We start from the raw sequence: 25,018 nt of genomic DNA on the forward strand, positions 1-25,018 counted from the left end.
TTCCATCAAAGAAAAAGGAAGGTACACATTGGAGAAACAAGCATTTAATTCAGGATTGAGTACTAGAAAAATGAGAAACCAAAGCTGAAGCGCCTAACATTATTTTAGAATTATAGTTTTCGGTGTAAGTAGTTCGTGTTGTTGCTCGTGAGTGTAAGAAGGATGACTACGGGAATGTGCCAGGATGTACAGAAGGAGGCTACGCTGATCCCAACACTGACAGTGTGCATGTGTGTTGGTATGCGTGCCCACAGCTTTTAGTTGTTTGTTTTAGCCTTATAATCAGAGCAAGAATCTTCCACAAAAAAGCCTGCATGAGATTTATTTTCGTAAACGAGCAAATGAGAAATAAACGAAGCAGGATTATTTTTCATAGCAGATGTAATTTCTTTGGACAGATCACTTTAAGAAGTCTAATGAGCTGATTTATTTAAATGACACATCTGGGGAGACGACAGGTGCAAGTTTATATATATATACTGTATATTTGTATCCCTCTTTCCTGGCCGTTAACTACAATATTCTTTCGTCGTCTTCCATGTTCTCTAAGGTATACACAGAAAACGAGATGATATGTCTTGTGTTGTTGTAGCTGTTGTTGTTGTTGCTGTACGCACCCCTTCACCTTTGTATACAGTTCTGCACCTAGAAAGTCACTCCAGCTTCAAACATATGTGTTATGGTTAGTATGGGTCGCTAGTACCCGGTATCAGGACATGTATGAGTTCAATGACATCAGTCTATGGTTTTCTTTCGTTATATCATCGCCAAGGGCTCAGTGGTACCAGTTCCAGGGAAGATCATACAGTAGCATCACGGACTTGTGATACACGTTCGTACGTGGTATCATCCACAGTTTGTGTTTCACTTTGTCAACTTTCTGCGTGTCTTTGTCCAGTCTTCACCAGATGTACTCGTCCTACATTTGGCTGATAAGTCTGTACGCAACAAAGTATATTTTCCAGTCAGCAACGGCATTAACTTATCTCACAAAGTCTTTTCAAACTGAACTCTAACTGACAATGCCCAGTCTTTTCATAGCACGGAGGAGAAAGGGGAGTTGGCAGTACCCAGGAATTCTTTTCAAGGGTGGATTTTTTTATTACAGTACCTACAGAGTCCAAACCTCGCGTAAATAACTCGCTCCACAGTGACAAACCGTTGACATTGTTTCGTCTCTGTATATCTGTACCTGGCAAAACTTCGGCAAACTGATTGATGTTTAAAAAAAACTTGTAATTAAAAACCGAACCTTGGTCAATAGCCTAGGTTCCGTGTCAATGCATCGTAAACCTACTGGTGGATGGGTGAGTTGTTGGAGGGGTGGGAGAGAGAGAGAAACCACCGTTTCGCCTGAAGGAGTGGCTTTCAAAAGATCTTGGTGACCTCAAGTAAAGTGCACCACGTAGCGACCTTTGACCTTTTCTGTAGCCCAGTATAGGAGCGCTTGACCTGACCTGACTCGGGCAGAAAAAGTAAAGTAGGGTGATTCTGTGCCGGTATTTCCCAGGTCCTTTAGGTAATGATGTGTGCCTCAGATGGTTATCGCCTCCGGAATGCTCGATGTCTCGGGTCGTTGGCGTCGTCGACGCAATCTTCGTGTAACTGACAGCAAGAAAACAAGCGAAGGACGACGATGACGGGCGGATGGAGTGGGAGGGAAAGCAGAAAGAGAAAACGGTGAGGCTGATGATGGATATGAATCATGCAGGTTGCAAGAGTGTGAAGGGTGAAAAGAATTTCTTAAAGAAACAGTCTGGGCTGGTTAATATTCAGCTCTGGGGAAGAAAGAATTATTTTGTAGCGTCGTAGCAGTTGGAAAGAGGAGTACAGCGTATCGAGGAGGAATGCATGCTAGAGTAGAAAAGACTGGATGGTCTCTCTCTCTCACAAACACACAGAGCGAAAGAGAGAAGGGAAGGGAGGACAGAGATTTTTTTAAATAGGAGGCCACTGAATGGTAGCAAATTTTGAAAGCAAACAAAACCCGGTTGTAAATGTTTACAACCCACCATGCATCAGGAATTAATTTTCCTACCCTGTACTTCATTGTTTTTCTTCTAACTTAATCAATAAATGTTTTACCGACCTTGTAAATATAAATACTGTCATTTTATAGGAGGAAAAGCAATGGAGGTGCCATACATACTGCACTGTATATACATGTGTGTGTGAGAGAGAGAAGGGGGAAGTAGAACCTAACAGCCCCTCACGTAATGAGTGGCAGGGATGGCGAGGGAGAAGGTTTACATTTACATGAAGTACTCGAGTGGCCTTTTGGTGGACCGGAAACATCCTAATTAGACAGAAGATGGCGGACTGCACGGCGCGTGTCGAGGGTTGCGGATGTTGTCTGTTTTTGAAGTCCTTGACGTTCTTGCGACTGAGACTTTCCTTTTCTTACCGACGTACACTAGACAGATATACTGACAATAGGTGCAGCTAAGCATCTTCTTTAAATGATGAGGCTCCTTGTTGTTGTCATTTACAAGTGTTCTAAACAGACCTGAAATGTTAGTGTTTTTTGTTTTTCTGAGATTTTGTTATTTTTCAGTGATTTAAAATGGAGCCGAAGTAATAGTGGTCGTTGTTATTTTAAATTACTCTGAAAAGAGTTGAAATTTCGATAATCTTTATTCTTTTAAATTTTTTAAAAAACATAGCAAATTCAGGGTTGATTATTAAGTGTTTATAGTTTTATGTTACAGTGTCAGATTGATGCTCTCCCCGCGCTCACACTATCCTCCTCCACACACACACCCATACACACAACTACCATCACAAGCATAAAAAAATAGAAAGTTAAAAATTGTATGTCTCTCTTTTGTTTTTGTTTTTTTTTTTTTGTTTGTTTTTTTTGTTTTTTTTTTTTTGGTTTGTGTTTTGTTGGGTTTTTCTCTTTTTTTGCTTTTTTATATTTATTTTTTTTTTGTGGCCCCGACTACTCAGAGTTCCCAACCCTATCCCTTCCATCTGTCTTCGATTTCTCATTCAAGTTTTAAACACATTTCTTTTCTCTTTTTTTTTAAATTTATGTCTTCGTGTTTTGCATGACTTGTTTTATCATTAACGCTTAAAGCTACAACTTAAAATGATTATTCTACTACTATTTTGCAACTTGCCAGCACAAAAATATGAGTATATATATAATTAAATCCTTGTTTTGAGCTCCAACCAACATCAAACACGTATGGGTTAATTTTGAAGGAAGCTGCTCGCACTTTAGAGTTGCCACCTCAGCATCCCCTTGTTTTAAACTAAAATACAAATGCTTTGTTTTGAACTTTAGGTTAAGTCTGTGATCTGTGATGAGGGGTGTTTGTGTTCTGTATAATTGTCGCATATTACTGGAAGACAAAAGAGCTGTGTGTCTAAGTATCCATCTACATACAATGGCTGTTGTGAGCTTGTCTCTCGCCAACACGCCGACTTCTGTAGGAAACAGCTGCTTCATTGTGCCGGTCTCTTTGATGTTATCTACCACGACTGCTAGGCGGCAGTGCAGCTGTTCAGCTGCGATGGAGGTGTCTAATTCGCCAACAGCGGTGTGAAGCTGTGTAATTAGTGTACAGCTTGTTTAGCTTGTGTGACCTATGCACTGTGGGGTCGACCCCTTTGTAAGCGATTCTGCAGACTGACCGGAAGGTAGGCCGGATAGTCGCACAGACAACCAAGAGTAATGAGAAAATGAAGTCATCAATCTTATGAGTTCTGTCTCCAGTCTTCCTACACTCATAAGCAGGGTTTCCCACCACGTAAGCCACGTACTCACGTAAAGAAAGGAGGTCCGAAAACGTAAAAGAAATTATAAGGTTGCCTGTCTTCAGACATTTTGTAATTAATCAAACATGAAAGCTGGTATTTTGTCATCACTGGTTTTCAAATGTCAGTAACGCAGATTTATGTGATATTAATAAAGCAGTTTCTAGACATCAGGAATCAAGATAATATTAACATATTTACTTCTGCAACTGGTGGATACAGTTTCACGTTCACAACCTTGCGGGTGTCTGAAGATCCGTCAGTTTATTACATCATGTTGTGACATTTGAAGCTGGTTCAAGTTAAAGCTTTTAGGTTCTTAGGGTTGCGCCATCTTATTACAGAGAAAGTATGCCAACATGTTCATGGACTGTAAACAATGCTCAAATGTAGTACTATCGTTTTCATAAAACAGCCATAGTCAACACAAACAGAGCTCATCAGTGTCTACTACTTTGGAAAATGTCAAAAAGTATGGACATATTACTAAAAAGGTTCACCGTTAGTGTGTCATTTTTATGAGTGATTAAAAAGTAATTATGCCTAATCAAATAAAAAATACACAATTTTTTTACGATTTAACCTTTTGCTTAAGAGTTTTCGTTAACTGGTCAATTCTTATAAGTTGTTTTTGTCTGCCAAATGAAGTATTAGCCTTAATTATTTGGTAATTAAATGGCGCGCGCGCGCACACGCACACACTGTATATTCTAGACTGCCGTGATTTGAGACATTTCAAAGGGTCATCGGAAGTGCAACATTTACCTATCCCAAGAACTTAATGACCTCAAGAGACTCAACCCTGTGAAGACACTCTAGTTGGTTCTCTGGTCTCGGTCTCCAGGACGTGTGACTCTCATGCACCATCATAGTCAACAACAAAAGCAAAACAACACGACGACGACGACGATGTTGATGAATGTGTAATGTATGTCAAGTTGTCGACATCAACACTCGACTCACTAATTACTGTGCACTAAGTACCTCGTGTCTGCTCTCGGCGGTTCTCGTTACTGGCGAAGACGAAGCCACTTGTAGGTTTACTTACAGACAGGAGTTAAAAGGTTCCAGCGGGGTTTTTAATTTATTTTTATTGTTTTATTGTGTATTTATTTATTCTTTTGGTGTTCGAAGAATTCAAACAGCAGCTGAATATATTTTCCCACGGGTATTGCAAAAACTGATTTTACACCCGTTTTATGAGCAGGGCTTGCGTTTTTCTTGGCTTAATCATAAACGTTCATGTATGCATAACACACACACATACAGAAGTGAACTTTCCATCTGCTTTAGCCCCGTTGCATCTATAAATAACACAGATGCAAAGTTTTAAAAGCGGGGCCGCCGCTCCGTCACTGCTATCTAACGTCTGCCCGCAAGGCGCTGGTATCTGATGGTCTACCCGAGGTTTATGTGACTCAACGTTTGCCCAGAGCTGTGCTCGTGTCTCGAAACAGTTTTTTATTTCTATTTTTTAAAACACGAAAGAGCACATGTGTCAGAGGGATGACAGTGAGAGAGTTAAAAGAAGGAAGGAGCTAATTAACATGCTTGATGTTAGAAAAATGTTGAGTCGGGTGTTTCTCGCCACACTGCGGGTAGACCATGGTGTGGCACTTTGAAGCTGATAAGTTTTCAGGGTTGTGTCGTCTTATTAAAAAGAAAGTGTGCCAAACCGCATATCGTCACCTCCATCTACATTTTTTAAAAGTGAAATCGTGCTAAAATTAGACTAAATTATGCGTTTTTCTTCTCTCTTTGCCTACAGCTGTCTCCTGTGCTTTTATCTACAACCACGAGACACCGCTCCTCAGGTAGTGTGTGTGGGGTGGGTGTGGAGGGGGGCTGATAAAAATTTGTTTAGTGATATGTGAAAGGTCAATGGATGATAAAAGGTCAAATATCCTATAACTCAGTGGCCAGGGTTTGCAAAGAGCTGCTAGCGTCTAGGGCACGGTGCGTAGAAGATGTATTAAGAAGATGGCGCCGAACCTTCTCTGTTAATAGCTTTATCCCGTCTCTGATCAATCAGGTACCCAAGTGATTAATGGGTGGGGGAGAGGGGTAGTGTTCTAGTCAAAGAACCTGTGAACTTTGAATCACCGAGCTTCTTCTCCATAGTCGAGAGCACTAGCGTACTAACCACTAGGCTAAGAGCAATGACCATCAGGCTAGGCAACCACCAGGTTAAGCCCGTTCTTTTTGCTTAATCGGCTCAGAAGAGATCACAGGAACTCATTAATTGTTCTTAGAAGGTCGTGGCGTGCAGGGCGAAGGTCAAGACGGGTTAAAAAAAAAAATCATGCCTGTGAGCGATTATCAGGGATGAGAGGAAGAGAGGACGCTGAGGTAGTTTGTGGAGGCGACACATCAAGGAAGGGACGCAGCTTCAGTGGTGTCGATTTAAGCTTAGGGTCCGGGGGAATGTCCGATGTGAAATGGAGAGAAAATAATCTTAGCGAGAGGTGGCTGATGCATTACTGAAGCAACACACGTTCGCCCAAACTCTCTCTACCTACCCACTCTCTCCCTTTCTCAGCGCTTCAGAGCTTCTTTCGACATGTCCAGAATCTGTGCATCTACTTCATTATGAAACCCAAAAGATTTCAGGAAATACGTGAAGGCCTCCGCATAAAAGTTGGTCTGAGGCCTAAAAATTCTTATTCTGTTGACAAAACGCATCTTAGGAACATACCCATCTTCTCGACAATAACTTTGGAAATGTCGAAGTTTGGACAGGGAAATTTTTAAAGATAGTAAAGTTAACTGAGTGTATCACTACTAAACTCCATGAATACGACTTCTATCCTTGATTGTCCTCAATTTATTTGTAACCGTGCATTTATTGCCATGGTCGAGCTGTACAAAGTTTCTTTTTTTCTTCCAGAACTGCTGCCTGGAATAGAAGAGTTCCTCGTGCGAATCCTTCCGCAGGAGAAGCTGTCACGTGGTGCAGAAGAGCGCCGGCAGTATTTCGTGGAGCGCCTGGACATTCTGAAGTTGCCACCATCACTGCCACCCAGGGCCGGTAAGATGGGGAAATAGCTTTGCAGATGACTTAACTTGACCACGACAGGACGGACAGGCTGACGTCACTGGCATCCACACAGACTCCACTCAGACCGCATAGTCTGACGTAGATATCATCCACACAGAAAACGTTAACATCATCTACAGAGCCCAAAGAATCGTAACCGGTCATTAGTAAAATTTTCACACACAGTAGACCCCTCATTTCACGTGAGGAGTTGCGTGTAGAGAAAGTTCTAGACACCAGAAGCTCGCATGCAGACGAGATTAAGCTAATCACTGGATGTTTAATTTCAGGGAAGAGAATCTCGCGGGAAGTGCATCAAGAATCGGAGCGGGTCAACGGACAGCCAGCGGAGGATGTGACGCAAATCAGTCAGCTGGTGGAGAACGACTTCGCGGCCTATCAACGTGAAATCTCGCGCAACTTGCTGGTCGCTGCGGTCGCCGAGACAAACAGGGACGCCACTGAAAGCGAGTTGGAAAAGGTACATAAACAGTTTTATGGTCTGGTTAAATGTCGGAGCCGATTCTCATCGCAGTGAAACTATCACGAACGCTGTGGTTGGCATGTCATTCCGTTAAGGATGTTCAAAAAAAGGAAAGAAAAAGAAAACAACCTGGAAGAGGATGGGTAAAGAAAAGGTTCTTCTTCTCAGTCCCGGTGTTTATATGGCTGTGTAAATGCTGAAACTGGTTTCACGTGCAGGACCATAAAACTGATAGCTGGAGCTTGCATCGCTGACTAAGCACGCATCTTTGTCTAGATATTTATAACTGTTTATTCATCATTCGGGGATAAGACCAAGTAAGGGGTAAGACTGAATAATTCTCCTCACTTTTAATGTTTTTGTGTTTAACTCTTCTTGAATGTGCCTGCCTAAACCTGATTTTTTTAAATGTTACCTGGCTTTTCGATGGCTCTTGTCTGAAACATCGACTTTAAAATGAAGAAGGAGAAGCACAGGAAATAGACATTAACCAAAAGTGGGGAACAGTTTAGCCATAATGACATCTTATAATGCGAACTGACATGAGCACTTGTAAGTGGTAATAGTTGGTTGATACAAAACTAGTAATTGCTAACTGATGTAGTGCTGGTATGTACCAACAGCTGAATAATATTGCACTAGCACATGCTAACGGCTATAGTGTAGGTAAGTGTTGAACTCTAATTGATAGAGGACTGGCGAATTCTTGGTGATGATACTCATGGGTTTCATGGGATTGTTTGTTGTTTACGAGTAGGCGTTTTTAAAAGGTTGGAGCTTTTTTTAAACCACATAGTGAAGATGGATTTGTTTACCGTTTTATCCCGCGGCAAGACTTTCATCGACTGGAGGTTCTTGAGCACAGCCTGTCTGGAAAGTTTCATCCGATGTTTGCTTTGGCAATGAGAGAGGCCTGCAGAAGAATGGATGTGTAATTAGTGTTTGTCTATATTTACAAGCGCTACCTAAGGAAGGTATGCGGGGATTTTATTCTGGTGTTCTGGAATTTGCCACTTTTGCTGCTGTAGTTGCTGCTACTAAAAGGACAGGTGTGGGTATTGTCACCAGCATCTTGGCTGTTGTCGGACACGTACAAACACACACACGTGTCTCTACCTGCAGGCATACACACGCAAACACGCATTCATACACTTACACAAATTCACACTCACACACAGATGTGATATATATATATATGTATGCACTCACACACACGCATGCATACACTTACATTCACACGCACTCACACACTAGTACGTACGCTCACATGCATACGCGACCGCGCGCACCAAAATTAAGGAACGGAAATTTCACCTGGCGTTAGAATGTAGCTCAGGTAGAGCAGCACCAGACTGAGAATAACTCTTTTTTTTTAAATCCTGTAATTAGTAAACCTATCTATGTCGTATTCCAGAGCTCTGCGAAGCCGTCTCAAATTAGGTAAAGTTTTTCGTACCAGGCACTTCCTGTGTTACTCGAAGTCGAATTTATTTTTTTAAGTGGCAATTCATTAAAATTAAGTTTTAGTAGCTCTTCCTGTTATCAATAACACAATAAATGATACTTAAAAATATTCTTTGTCATCGTACGGACTGATGACTTGAATCATCGCCTCTTGACATGTAGCGGTCTAGTAATTATTACTGGCTACACCGTGCCTCGTGGTCTTCAGTGCAAGGTCTGTTGCACCTAGTAACCTGTAATTAAAACTTACCTGGATAGATTGTACACACCAGTGAATGCATTCTGACGATTTTATGGCTAGAGAAAGGCATGCAAATGAAGAAGAAGCGAGAAGACCGGCGAAGAAGACAACGATGACTGTTTATTGTTTGTGGTGCAGCCTTAGTTACAACAGGTGTTTATTGTCTATGTACAGTCTTTAGAGACAGAGATATGTACGACATTATCTTCAAAGTTTCAGAAATTTATTTATTGGATTGCTGGTAGTTTTTAAATGCTATTTTTTTACTGGTTTCCCATCTTCTTTTCCGATACCTTGCTATTTTAGTCATGCTTTGGACTTTACCTCTTTCCTCCCCACCAACTCCCATCCTGCAGTTCCCCAGCGCTGACTCCATGATAACTGAAATGTGCTGGAGCCAAACGATGACATTTAGTGTACTGTGACTCAATAATCACCTTAGTGTCCTCTCCTGACATACCTTCCACGGTCTACTGTCCTGGTCACTCTGTTTACCGAGGTTATTTACCTGTAAAACACACACTTCCAACGTATTTGCCTGTCAAACACACACTCCCAGTGGGAACAAGCGATCCCAATGTGTACTTGTGCTCCCGCACATACATGAAACCCCAGTATGTACATCTAGCCTCGACTGTACATGCACTCCAAGTGTGTAAATACACTCTCCAGTATGTAAAAACACTCCCTTCTGGCGAATACTCCTATTCCCCGTACTACTCTTTCGCGGACAAGAACCATTTTGTAACAGTTAATATAATACAATGTGTTGTGCCTGTCTGACATATCAAATTATATTGCTTGCATGTTGACACAATTATCTGCATAGCTGGTGTTTTGAAAACAACACAACAAATCTTTGGTCTTTTTTTTTCCAGGGGGTTAAAGTCTATGACGATATTGACCCGACAGAAAGGTGAGAGAACTAAACCATAATAGTATGCATTCAAATGTAATCTCTAATCAGTTCTTCATGTGATCTTTATAAAACATATTCTGATTGAGTGGGGACTTCATAGCATGTCCAGTACATCCTCACCATTTTTATTTGCTTGTTGACTTTTTAAAAAAATCTGAGTATCGTTTCATGGTTTGTTTATATATTATTTCATTGCTGAGTAAATAAGTGAAGGAGTCTGGATGTGTACGTGTGTTTCCGCGTTCGATGCGTATGTCTATGAATATATAGAATTTGGTATCATTGCGGCTTCTGGTTTGTCGTTGTAAACAAGAGATTAAGTATTCTCTCGATGCTGTCAACTGAAATCGTTAGAGAGAAGGAGGGGAGCGTGCTGGAGGTTGTAGATGGGAACACAAGCAGATTTAGAAGTTTGGTTGATAAATGAGAGATCCCCCACCACTACTACGCCGTTGAAGAGAATACTTCACTTCTCTTTCTTACTCTCGAAAAAGTGCGAGAAATAACGAGAACAACTTTGTTTGTCCACAGCAACAAGAATGAAGACAGTAATGATGATGATGACGACGACATCAGCGCTCTGTACGAAATCCCGGTCGCCAGGCAACAGCTTCCACCTCTGACGTCGGAGGACAGTCTCAGCCAGCCGGCCGACATCTCCAGCCTCGCCAACGCCACCAGCACCGACGACGTCAGCGACGATGTGCTCGACGCCTCCTCCCCCGTGGGACACCCACCTCCTCTGCCCCCGCGCAAGGATCCCAAGGTGTCTGAATCGGGCAGCCGCTCGTCCGTCAGCACCATGGAGGACAACAAACCTCCGGACCTGCCCTTGCGGCACCCCGCCCTGGAGAAGAAAGTGTCCGAGTCTGGCAGCCGCTCGTCGGTCAACAACGGCGACGACAAACCGCCCGAGCTGCCCTTCAGACCACCGCAACTGTCCAGGCGCAGCGAAATCTCCCAACGGTCCAAGTCTGACGTGTCGGGTGAGCGGAACTGGATGTCATGAATTTTATTAACAGCTTTTCTGATTGAAAAAAAAACTACGTCAGATATGTTTAAGCAAATGATATATTAAATTAAAATATTTGTTAGTTTTTGTTCCAGTAAAAAATGTCTGCTTCTACCTAAATTTAAGCATGGTTGTCATTATTGGACCTTTGTTCCAGACGGGGACAGCACGAGTTACGAGTCCTTTGATGAGGACCATGATGCTGGTAGGAAATCTAAAAGCAACATTAAACTGCCCATGTGAGTCAGTGTTTCATCATCATCATCATCATCATCATCATCATCATCATCATCATCATCATCATCATCATCATCATCGTCGTCGTCGTCAATAATAATATTTGCAGTTTATGCTATGAGGGTTAATTTTTTTCTTGTTTCCATCGTCATCATCATCAGCATCATCATAATTATCATTACTCCGTCACTGTTCAAGTCACGGCATTTTCGCTTTCCTCAGGCGGCCCAAGAAGAAGATCAAAAAGGGTTCCAAGCACCCAGCCAACAAAACCCGCTCATCTGCCACGTGGGAAATCAACGTACCCTTCAAGAAGCTCGACAACATCCTTCTCTCGGGAGAGCTGCTGCACAAGGGCAAGCTGTCTTGGAATCGGCGGGTGGTTGCCATTAGCAACGGCTCCATGGCCCTTTACAAGCCTGAAAAGGAGGCCAGACCTGTTTTCGTCATTCCGTTAGCCGGGTACCAGGCCAGCGTTGGGGACAAAGACGGGAGGAAGGGTTTTGAAATCACCATGGTGCATTCCAACCTAGATTCACACTTGTTTACTGTTGATTTCAAGGAATGGGCCACAATATGGTGCGAGGTGAGCTGTAGTCTTTCTCTCACAACTTATTATTTTTAAAGCCTGAGAAAGACAATATGTAACAGCTATAAAAAGCTACTTTGACCGAATTCACATTAGAATTGAGTTTATTTTATATTTAGTTTAAAATGTGATTTTACTAACTCACACAAAGTTATACAATATTGTTAAAATACTCGGTTAATATTTGTTTCGATTATTTAAAGTATTGTCGCATGGTGAGCACTGCTAAATGATATCAATAAATTCAAGAGCACAGGAAGCAGGTCACAAAAGCTGCATTTACGTCTCTCGAATGTTCTGTCAGTAGTTGACCGATATCAGTTGTAGTTGCTGTTTGTTGTCGCGGTCTCAGACATTCACTTCTGTTTCAGTACGTCAACAACCTGTCCAAGGGCTTGTCGGTCATACCATTCCATCAACACCTGGCCCGCACCTTCAGTGGGGAGAGTGAAAACTCCATCAGTGGCAGCAGAGTATGCTCGAAATTCGTCCATCATCGCATTGTCATCATTTCCTACCCTCCCTCGCTTTCTCTCTCTCTCTCACACTCACTTGTACTTTTCGACCACTCACGTTTACTATGGTGTATTGTGTATTTTTTACAAAGGTTGTCGTGTATGTAGTTTATATAGTTTATGCAAACTTCATTTTTTCCCCCAAACCATAACTTTCTTTTCTGTGATACGGTGAATACAGTTGGGGATGCCTTTGAAGGCGAAGGTAGAAACCCTAAGCAAGAGATGATCTGCTATACTCTCTTTTCGCTACTTTGAGTCTACAACGTCTTTGTAGTTATAAAAAGTTTTTGTCTATAAAATAAAGGAGAAGAAACCATGGGACACATTAGAACAATCTTTCCCCGCCCCCCTCCAAAAAAAAAGGGGGAAAAATGAAATAAAGGAAAGAAAAACATCCACATCAAATAATGACGCTAGTTGTAAAGTCGTGTTCACTGCCATGCCTGTTCACATCAAGATCCAGTTCGACCTTGGAGATTATGAAGCGTATGAAGAGTACGACAACAACAGCAACAACGACAGCAAGGCCTCTGACACACCTCCGCCAACGCCGCAAACGCCGCGGTCGAAACTTGCCAGCCAGCGTTCTTGGAGGCGAGCGCTCTTACGAAAAGTGTCGTCGGCCCCGCCGTCTCAATCATCGGCGGGGTTTGAACCCCCTGCACCCGCAGGATCCGCGTCCAACCTATCCTTGGCCAGATGGGACTGGAAAACCATTTTCTACCACTGGTCTTTTCCCCTGGACGAAGTCATTGTTGGAATACGGCGAGTGAGTGTCTCGCTGAAGGTGTGGAGATCATCAAGCATGTGCTTTCTGTTTCTGCATGCTGCTATTTCGTTGTCAAGCTCGATCGCCACTCCTGCACCCAGCATGACGACTCGAAAAGACATGCTTTTTAGAGTGATAACAAAAAGTAACAAACAGGGAGCATGCATGGGTTTTTTCCCCCCATACTTGTCAGAAAAATGTGTTCGTGTAAAACAAGCTGCTACAAAATTATTCAGCATGCCAGCGTGTAAAGTTGCCGGTGGAATTTCTTAAATCAGTGATTTGTTTTCAGCATGAAACCCATTTTTACCTTCCCATCCATCTTGTGAAGGGGTCAGACTTCAAACCTTTCCTCTTGAATTCTGGAAAAAGCACGAAAGATCGAATCTCTGGCTGTAAAAGAAATAGCATTATTGTAACATAGGCGTGCTTATTTTTAACCACATATATGTATGTCATGTTCGCATGATGCATATTAGCTTAATTGTAATCGCTACCTCACCACACTCATGTCTGTATTATCGTTAATTCAAGATGAATTTCACAAAGAGGTTCAGAAGCGATAACGTTCGCCGAATAACGATAGCTCCGATGAATTAATCAAGGCGGACTGATTTTTACTGTTCACATCTCCAAGCTGACTTTCTTTTAAAGCAAAAAAAAAAAAAAAAAAAAAAAAAAAACCACAGACATACGATATGCGATTAATCTTTAGTTAGAATAATTTTATACTACAGATGTACTGCCAATGCAAACCAAAGTGCAGCTGAAAATAAGAATTATTCTTTACAACTATCCGTGCTAGACAGGCATTCTTATTAGATGTTTTCTATAAGACATGATAATGATTGGTTATGGTGGGGAAAAATTAGTACAGAAATGCGTTGATTAGTGACCAGTGAAACAGTGAAATTTATGTATTATTTATCTCTAATTATAAGAACATGCTGCGCGAAAATGAGACAGCAGCAGGTTCATCATCAAAGGGCCTTGCTGTCAAGTAGTTTTTAATCAGATGAAGTACGTTCGCCCTGTCACTTTCACAAAGGCTCACTCGACATTCACTTTCTCGTACACTGAGATGGATTCCACATACCACTCCTTTGCTGGAGATGAAAATCAAGACCGTCAGAGCGTATAAAAAATCCCACCTCTTCCCCAATTTGCCTAGTCGTAAATTGTAGTTTTTTTCCATGATCATATCTGTCTCATCAGCGAGAAGCCGACAAATTGCTTCGTGATTACAAGGATCGGTGGGCGCGGGTTCCAGTATGGCAATAAAACGGTAGTCATGCATATCCGCCCTAGTCCATCATACTGAATAGGGTAGGTAGGGGAGGACCATACTGCCAGTTCTGTCGAGCTGACTGATACTCGAGAAGAATCTTCCCCTGACATAATCTCTTATGACACGAGCCCGCAGTCACTCTCATAACTGATCGGGTGGGGTGGAAGGGCGGTTGCGTTGGCGTTGTAGGAAGTGAGAAAAGAACAGGACTCGAGGATGTCCACAGAATACATATGGGTAAGAGATCGCCATCGAGATGTGTGTTGGTCATCTGTACGCTGTCGTTATTTTAGATGACAGATGCACTTGCAGAACTATTTCTAATAGTAATTGAATGGTTTATGTATAGCTGTGAGAGAAAGAAAAAGAAAGCGAGAACTTTTTTCCTGAGGAATTATAAGAAAACCGCGAAGACGAAATCTCACTTCATGGGAAGTAACTGCGCATTTCTTTTTAACGCGAGTTCAGTTTAGTTTCCCCTGAGCTTTAGTCCACAATATTCACAAATTTTTCACATTTTCATCGGAAAGTCAGTTACAAAGACAAACCTAAAAACAAACTCACCTATACTAGGAAGTAAATGTAGAACCAAGGCTTTGTGTATTATCTTTCACAGTTCAAAAAGTAATCTTTCACAATTACTAGTGCTCTTATTACTGTCTGCGTGTAAAAAAGAAAAAACAGGAAAAGGGAGGAAAAAGATTTTTTAAGGGGGGGATGGGATGTATTTGTATTGTGCTTATAAACTTATGAATTTCTTTTCAAAATGTAAGAAAATGGTAAAGTAATATGGATTTTATTCCTAATTAATGTGTACCATAAATAAATTCGTATACTTACTCATATTTTAAAGCGAAATTTCCATGACTAATTTTTGTTCAAACCCTAGTGTTTATTCGAAAATGCATGGTTATAACAACCTGCTTGTTATATACTTACATGGAATGCTCCAAGTGATGCCTGTCTCTCCGCTTATTATTTATGTACATGTTAGTTAATTATGAGATTTTTATGATTGTACTGTTCTTTACTGACGTTTTTGACATCTTGTTTTACAATTAAGCCAAAACAAAACAAAATTATTAACAAAAATTTATGCTTTTCTCTTTTTATAAAATACTGTATGCCTGAATATGATGATTGCTAGGTGTATCTATGCACCCATGCATATGCACAGAGAATTAAAACAAGCTGAGAGAACTATAGACATAAGATAGAGGTGGGAGGGAAGAGAAATGCACAACTGCATTTGTGACAGTATGCCTTACATATATACACAAAAGCATACATTTTTTATTAGCTGCTGAAAGAAGCAACAATAAAGCTATACAGCTTTAATAAATATTGGTTCCCCTCCCACATGCTTATAATGTCTGTTTTCTCTCCCCTTTCTCACACGTAGATTTTATTGCACTTTTCACATGCAGATCATATGATTGTCTTGTAGTATCACAGTATGATTCATACACCCATAACTCATTCTTAACACAGATAGTGCAGTCTCTGTGTATGAAGATATTCTTGAAATTATTTGACTTGTTGAATGTTTTATTGTCCTATGGAGCATATTTATTTTTAATGGTAAGAAACTTAAGAGTTTATGCATGTATGTGTGTGCGCGCGCGCGTGTCCGTGTGTGTGTGTGTGTGTTTTGATAACCAGGGAAATCTATCGGCCAAATCAAATTCCAACCTGTCTATAAACAGCAATGGAAGTGAGTCAGATGATTCTACCAAGCCAAGGTTAAGAGGTATTTTAAGACCACATTTTTTGTTTATATCCTTTATAGTTGTTTCATTTTACTTTCTTTACTTATTTATGTTTTTTTCATTCTAATATCTAAAATAAATTTTATGTCTGATATTTAAAGAGAAAACAAATATTAATCTGTAATGAATTAAAAATTTACTATTAGTACTTGAACCACAGCTATGTCAATGTCTGATACTTCTAATTTATATACTTATACAACTAAGAATGTTAAGACTTTTTAATTTGGCCAAACTCAAAGAAGAGTTTAGCTTTTCTTGTTGCCTTTTAAAGATCAGTTTCAGAGTTATTTCCCTGTTTCTCTGTTGCTGATTTTAAATAGGTTTTTTTTTTATATATAAATTTATATATTTCAAAGATTATATGCCTCTCTGTCCTGATAATATGAATTCTTGCATATAAAATACATAAGTAGAATTTCAGATAATATTTCATATTTTTTCTTTCACCAGGCATGTATTTTTAAAATTAAATAACTGTTTTTTTTCCAGTTTTTGTGTATAGTGTTTATTCTGAGTTTTTCAGGGAACAAAGTGATGAGAATGGGATCATTTGCTTATCGGGCCACACAGTTTTTTGAAAATCTAGGAAAGAAAGCCACGACCAAGCGCAAAACAAGTAGCTTATCATCTCCCTTGGAAGGTGACAAATCATTCCGTGATGGGATCCAGGAAGAATCCTCGATGTCATCCACAAGCCTTGGAGTGCCAGCATCACCCTTGTCAGAGAACTTTTCACCTGGATGGCAGGATGGTCATCAAACACACTTCTCATCATCACCTGTGTCATCAGAACACACACTGCCATCGCCCCTACCAGTCCCTGACATACCACTTAATGTGAAAGTTCAAGGTAACAGATAAAGACTGTAATGGCTTAAATCCTTCAGGATATTTTATCGCATTATATTAAATACATTTATTCAAAACTGAGTTTATATTAGAGTTATATTAAAGTTTACATAAATCTGAATTAGTTGATCTTCTAAATAACTTAGCTGAACAGGTGAAAGGGTATTACCACAGCACCACTTTATTAATAAGCAGCATTTTATAGTTCTTTGTTCTTTATATCCTTTCTGGATTTAAGAAGTCAAACAAACATTAACGAAGCACTAAATGTAAAAGAATTCTGTCAAAGATGGCACAACTGATTTGGATTGTTTTGGTTCCTCTCTACCCCAAACAGGTCATTTAAACATTTTCAGTAGCTTCAACAAAAGACGATGGGGCTTAAGGTGGTGCCTTGTTCGAGAGAATATGTTTGAGTGCTATCTCAGTCAGACATCACAGCACATTGAACTCAACTTCCTACTCAGAAAGTGCATCATCCGACATGCAGTGGCTGAAACAAAATCTCCCTTAGCTCTCATGTTGTTGGAACATGACAAAGAGAAGATTACAGTGGAGGTAAGGGCATACAATTAGTATTGCTGCATTGTTATTTCCATCAGCTCTTCAGTTAGCCAATGTTTTAGAGAAGGTTTTGAGTTTTTTCCCCATACTTTGCTCATCAGCCTGTAAGACTCTAATCCTGGGTACTCGCTATAGCGGACAAAATGTAAGTTTACAGCCCTCTATTGTGGCATTTGTTATCTAGTTACCTTGAGAGCCATGTTTTAATCAACTTTGGAATTGACACACAAACTTTTTTCTAGGCTTTAAACTGAGAAATGACAGGCACCACACCTCAAATTTATTTAGCCACTACATGCACATGCAAATTTGAATCAGATAATATTGTTGTTTCTCATAGCCACAGTCAAAGGAGGAAATGAGCCAGTGGCTAACAGTTTTGATGATGGAAACATCTACAGAGGCTATACCCTCAGGTTTGGAGGAATACTTCCGAGAATCTGAGGACCCTTCCACAGAAGAACAACTGATTGAACCTGATTATACTGACATTCCTGCTGTCTCATTCATGCTGCAGTCGGTGAGAATTTTCACCTTTTATGTTTGATTCACCAGTGTTCAGATTATGTTGTGTACATGTACTTGGGGTGAATAGAATTCTTATTCTTTAAAATAGCTCATTTGCATTTGGTAACACAAACATATCTTGGATACTGAGCAACCATTATCATAGATCTGACAAGTTAACGAATGCTAGTGTAATAAACAGCATTGTTTGATAGCTGGGACTGGCAGGGAGAACAATATTAATGACAACATACATTAGTTCAACAACATACAATACTTCTCGATTTCAGATTTGAAATCTTCAACTAGTTGTTGACTCCGGGAATGCTAAATAATTGTTTTAATCATGTGTTATGAGTGTAAATAAATAGTATCAAGATGATCCATTACTCATATATGTAAATAAGAATTGTCAATATGATGCATTTCTCAACTATATAAAGATATATAAAAATATTTTGTTGCCTTCGTTCATTCATTTATTGGTTGATTTCAGGCACCACATTACTCACCTCCTCTGCCAAAACAGCAGAAAGATACAGACATAACAGATGTTTCTGGGTGTTTGACCTCGGTCGATGAAGACACAAACATTCTAGCAGAAAAACCAGTATCAACAGATGTGTACACAGAAGTTATCAAGCGGCCATCCTCCACAAGGCTGGCGGATGAAGGAAAGGAGGATAAACAGAAAAAAATGCGCAAAGATAAAAAAGAAGCAAGACATCCGAGGTTCATGGACAACCTAGCTGTGTGCAATATGCACAGAAATACAACAGACAGTGCTTTTACAGTGTCAAGGACAATAATTCAGACAGTGATAGTGGTTGTGAGTATACACATAATACACAAAGAAAGTGTTCTTCTCTTGACAAAGAGGATTTTAAGTATGTGCAGTAATGTGGGAAAAGAGACATCTGATTCAGATATTGCAAGTAGCAGTCACAGAACTTCAGAAGAGGAAGATGATGAAAGTGTTTTAGAGAGAACAATGACTGCAGAAGATTTCACAGACAATCTTGTGTCAGCAGAAAACATTTGTGAGTCAAAAGTGGAAGTGACATCAGCAGTCTCTGATGGAAATGACTGTGCCAGTTGTAAGATTGATGAAACTAGTGGAGCTGTTGTGGGTTCTGGCCACAGAGATATGCCTTTTGAGTCTTCCGAAAAAGATGCCATTCCCCAGACAAACTTCACAGACTCTCAGCAAGTATGTGATGACAGCATTGTAGAGAAACAAAAGCCAAGAAAATCAAAGAAAAGCAGTCATCCAAAACAGAGTGAAGAAGAGCCAGAAGTTGCTGTGACAAATGGCGATGGAGTGCAGGGACACAAACTATGTTTCAAGTTCTTCCTTTGAGGCTACAGTTCTACAGAAAAGTGACCTTTCGTCGTGTAGATCAGACACCAGTGACTTAGGTAAAAGTGGCTTTTGTAGAGCAGAGTTGTACAGGAGTAGATACAGAAAATGAGAGAGGAGTGGGTTGTGTCGGAAATGGTAACTTGTCTAGGGATCTATTTACAAATGACAATAAGTCTTTATGTGGCATCTCATAACAGGGCAGTCACTCAGGAAAAAGAGCACAGGAAGAGTGTGGGAGCTTACCCCAAAATGCTAAAATTTGTAAACAAATAGATAACAGGAACTTCATGAAACAGTTCTTGATGATGAGCTCTTGGATTCTTGGGGTCTTGTCTTCAGTTTTGTCGAAAGGTTTGTGGCATGATGATTTGCAAGGAAATTTGTCCCCCCTATGAGTGCTCTTGGCAGAGGTCTGTAATTAGTGATGATTGCAAGGAAATTTGTCCCCCGACTATGAGTGCTGTTGGCAAAGGTCTGTAACTAGTGATGGTGTTCCACGTTGTCTTGATAGTAGCTTCCCTATCAAGGTGCAGTTGAGGACAGTTTCAGATGCAGATTCAAATACTCATTGTTGTCATGATGATACCAACAAAGTTTTATTCCAACGACAAAGTCAGTCAACACTGAAGGTGCAACTGCTTCACGAATATCTTCCTTTGGTAAAGGACCTCTGGCCTCTCCTGCAAAAGGTTTGAAGTTCACATGCCTGACACTATTCTAGGCAGTATCGTTCTGTGGATAATTGTCTAACTTTCCACTTGTGTACATATACCAGCAAAGACTGTAGTAAGAGGAGATAACCTCTTTTAGTCCTTGCTGTTTTTGCTTCAATCTAGTTCTCATAGTTTCTCACATCGTGGTAAGTCGATCCAGTTTTCACTCTTGTTCAGAATGCAATTTCTATGTCCCTGAACTTTCCTTTATATTTCTCACATTATTGTTTTATGCTTAACCATCTAGACCAAATATTCTCTTAAAAACATTTTTTTCAACTTGCATGTTTGTTTTACATAATATATTCAGAAACATTTGGTCAGAGTATTTGTTCTGAGTCATCGTAAAGTAAAACATGGTGTGAAGATTGTTAATTCTATATACTGTTTTCAGTTATGCATTTTTAATGAAGCTCGTGATTTAATTCGCAGCAGTCATCCGGGCTGGATGTTGCAGTCTGAATGAATTCATTTTCAAATCTTTTATGTGGTTAATACTAATATTTGGTCCTTGGGATGCTAGTGATTAAATTACCACTATCTTAGTTGCTGATAAATATTCGCCAAGTGTTTTTTTTATGTACTTAGAAATGCTTCCATTCATTTGTTGATACCACTATTTTTAGAGCAAAAAGGGCTTCAAGGTGTTGTTGAGTAACAATTTTTAAATAGATGTCACTGGGTGCAAAGAAGTTGGATTAACTATGTTGTTGAAATGTTTACTATTCCAGTTTGGTTGTCATGGCTGATGCTCGGCAACATGATGTGTCATTACCAAAATGGATTACTTTGGGTGCAGAAGCTGATCTAATGTTTTTCCCTTTACCATACACTGGAAGACTAAAACTGTAGTGATAGTGGGTATAGTTGTATCTTAAATCAGATGAAAATGGCAGGATATTTTTTCTCATTTTCATGGTTGGCGGAGTATTGAACTTTTTTTTACATGGTTAACTTCAAGTCCAAATTATAATAGTTTGAAAAACTAACATGCTTATTAGTTTTTTTCCTAATGATTTAGTTTTTTTTTAAGCACGTGTACCCCTTTTTCATGGCACATAAAGGAGGATCTTTAACTCAACACTGTAGGTTAGCTAGAAAAAAAATAATTTTTAGACTAAAGGAAATAAGTTATTAGCCCATTTCCTCACTTTTTTAATTTGTATGCGTTTAGACCACCATGAGGGTATAGAGTTTGGGCTTTTTGCTCATTAAAACTTGAGGCTAATTTCTGCTTATCAAACCTGCACTTGCAAAATAGCTTCTTAAAAAAGCCATGAACATGAATGAATATGCTGCTGTTTGTTTTTTTGTTTGGTTACTACCATTATGTATATTTTAAGCTACAATATAATTAGATCAATTTATTAAACATTTATAAATATTGTAGATAGGTATTAAATGTTAATGATAAGTAAGTATGTTGGGCCTAAAAGTAAGGTGAACCACTTGAGATGTGCTGTCTGTCCTTTAGTGATGTCATGGTTATTGGAGTCGCATTATGCAAAACTCATTTGGGGGGCATGATGACATGCATCTTTCTAGTAGCATGATCGTGGCATGTGCTTGAGCATGATTTTAATTGTCAAGCTTTCATGAGAAAAATATTGCGCATGATATGAATACAGTTGCATACTACTTGGCGTGATGTGCTGTACTTTGATTCAAAGACTTTGCTCAGCATAGAATGACAATGAGTGGGGGCTCTTGCTGAAAGTTATTATACAGACTTTTGATTAAACATTTTTTGTTGATTAGGCATTGAACTTTTAACTTGGTTACAAGGAAGAGCATGACAGAGAAGATAGATAATTAAACCTCAGTTAACAGCTATTCTGAACAAGTTGTTTTGCTAATATTCTGAGTTGTGAGCACTTCGCCAGAAGAAATTGTAGAGAGATTCTCTGCCGTAGAAGAGAAGCATTAAAGTGTTAGGGCATTTATTTTAAGGATTTAGTATTCTGATCATTGATATGGCCTTAATTTCTTTGTTTCTTGTGCTGATCAATAGCATACATGAGTAACTAGTTTAGAAAAGTAGCTCCTTCGTGCATTGAAGGTTCATTGTGCTTCACTGCTGGGATATAGGTACCATGTATATCTAAAAGTCATGGAGGAAGACATCTTTGAAGGAAAATAAGTTTAACGAAAGCAGCAGAGTTCACGATGCTTGTATCTTTTGTTTCAAGTGAGTGTGTTCAGGTAGATCTGTGTTGAAAATCTAACCAAGTGATCAGCAACACGATCTGTCACATCCTAAAAGATAAATGTCTATACGATTAAAAGGATTGAAGAACAAGTTAAGGGTGGTTGATGTCAAACCAATAACAGCCAAACTCAGCACCTGTGTGAGTTTGATTCTTTATATTATTTGTTAATAGGAAGTCATTTAGTATAAGCAATAAAGCAGATGAGCACGTTAAAAATATTAGATAAGAATTAATTTTTTTTTTAATGATATTGGATAAGGTAGGAACATTTTATGTAGAGCATGAATTGCTTTTTTTTTTAACTTTTTTTATGTTATTTGGATACTCATGTCTTCTCTTCTAACAGTCACTATGAGATCAACTATAGATTGACTTTCTATGTACTTTTCTTATTTCTCAAAAGTACTTATCATTTTATAATTTTTTTGGCATTTATGATTAAAGATGATGAAGTCAGTGTATCATAGTTTCTAGGAAAAAAGATTCTTTTGTTCACAGCAGTTTGCGTGACTTAGGTTGCATAATAAATCATATTTTTCATCCTGGATTTCAGATAAATGCGATTGTTTATACTCTGGTCAATCAAGAAGTACTATTAAAAGCATCGGTTTTGTCAGTATTGTGAGCTAACAGCAAGGCATATGCAGTTGTGGTATGTGCAAATACCATGAGGAGATCAGTTCTAATGTAGTCAATATTTTACAGAAGGAGTTTATAAGAAAAGAGTGTATGTAAACAGATCAACGATATTAGAAGCAGCTTATTCACAGTGCAAATGAAAGTTGCATGTTCTTCAACAGTGTTTGAAATTTCTTGGATACTATTCCGCAGCAATCCAGCTTGCAAGATCACGTGTATTGCTCATTGGATGTGTGTTTGTTGTTCAATAAATTCTTTATGTTAATATTTCTAATACTATTTTAAAACTTTTATCAACAGAATAAAAAGAAGAGTTCAACAGGTCGACTGGTTGCAGATGGAAAAGAATTTCACTGAAAGAGGCAACACGATTAAGAAAGTGAGATGTGATTTAAATAATTTTAATGTTAGGATTTTCTGATGATGTTATGATAGTTTATTATTAAGTCCAGGTCACAAAAGTAGTTATGATGACAGAAGCATAGCATTGTATGATATTAATGCATACGTATCAAGGTTGCAAAGAGCATGTCTTATTGGCTCTCTAGTCTTCTGCACTCAGTGTTTCATTTGACGTTACTGTAACATAAAGTTTCCTAATCTTTCAACAAAGTGGAGCTGAAGTGTTTCCGGCTCTGAAGGCATGCAGTAGAACAGAAATAATATTGTAAAGTATGAGAGGGAAGAGCAGTACCAAAGACATTTTTGCTCTCCTCTTTATTGCAGAGACATAATACTAGCATTATTTATGATTCAATAGAAATATTTGATATGTAGAAGACAGTTCTAGAAGTATCTGTAAGCTGAATGTTTAGCTGGAGACTGTAATTACCTAGTATATGGTGTGTTTGATTTGAGCAGTTCTTTTAGGAAGTGTTTAGCACACATATAACAGAGATTTATGTGTACAAACCCAGAATTGAATGTTGTATAAGGATAAACGTGAGATGCATATCATTTTGAATTCAGGACTTAGTATGGACATAAAGGAATTTTTTAAAAGTACTGAAAATACTTGTGTTGCCTCTCTTCACATCTTGTCTTTCAGCACACTTGTTTGAGAATCCTGCCACTTTGTCAGAGTGAAGCGAAACTCAGATGTATAAATGTATCTATTTACTCATTTCTTCATCTTGTCCATATACTGGTAGTCAATATATGCCTACGGTGGTTCTTACTGCTTGCTGACACTTTTTCTCTTTATTTTTTTTTTTTTTTTTTTTTTTTTGGTGTGGTGTTGTAGTCTTTCACGTGCAGCGTATATTGAGGTTGAATCACATGAGGAAATCACATTTAGAATTATATTATTTTGTTGTGTGTCTGTGGGTGTTAATGTTCTGTGTGTGTCTTTGTAAAAAAAGTTATTTTTGTTTACAATCATGGATCTGTTGGTAAGTGACAAATGCCTGCAACTCTGCCATAAGAATATGCAAACATTTACAGGGAGCTGGGATGAGGTTGGCAGACTTCTACACAAGTTTAATGGAAAGCGCTGAGACAAGATCTAGGTAAGCATGTCCAGTGCCAGGATTGTGTTTTTGCTGTTGATACTGTATAGTGAGGTTTCCATAAGCTCCATGAATATGGTAGCTGAAAGGTCATTGTTTCTGGACAGCTGTATTAGTTTTGTGCAGATTTTGTAGATGTATTGTTGGTAATTTGATATAAGCGCCACTGAATTACTTTTCGTGATCGGTTTATGTCTACTTGACATTGATTAAACAAAATTGAATGTCATAAATCGATTTTGTCATTAAAAACACATTATTTTTATGAACAAGTACAACAAATGAAAGCAGAAAATAAGACCATAAATTGTATTATCTGGATGAAAAAATTGATCTAATCTCAGAGTTGGTCTCATGCAACAGTTCATATTATATAATTATTTTAACTGCAATGCTGTTAAGTTTTACTGAATTCCTAACAGAATAATTTTCAGCATGTAAGACAATAACAGCTGATTGTGAACTGGTGAGCAAGAGGTGAGTCGGTGTTCATGATAAGGCAGGTGATTTCGGCTACGCGAAGATTGTCAAAGAGCATGAAACATACTTAACATACTGCGTTTTAAATTTGTG

The 25,018-nt window shown here is 39.1% G+C and overlaps 1 protein-coding gene across 7 annotated transcripts in view; it reads left to right on the plus strand.

Moving 5' to 3' along the window:
* Nucleotides 1-25,018, plus strand: part of LOC112556614 — an 86,099-nt gene that overhangs the window by 31,159 nt on the left and 29,922 nt on the right. For all 7 annotated transcript variants that reach the window (XM_025225771.1, XM_025225772.1, XM_025225769.1 and 4 more), the window contains exons 2-3: nucleotides 6,650-6,790; nucleotides 7,090-7,280. In XM_025225771.1, the coding sequence (XP_025081556.1) occupies nucleotides 6,650-6,790; nucleotides 7,090-7,280 (332 nt within the window). The remainder of the gene's footprint in view (nucleotides 1-6,649; nucleotides 6,791-7,089; nucleotides 7,281-25,018) is intronic.

Source organism: Pomacea canaliculata, linkage group LG2 (genome assembly GCF_003073045.1).
Source record: "Pomacea canaliculata isolate SZHN2017 linkage group LG2, ASM307304v1, whole genome shotgun sequence".
NCBI lineage: Eukaryota > Metazoa > Mollusca > Gastropoda > Architaenioglossa > Ampullariidae > Pomacea > Pomacea canaliculata.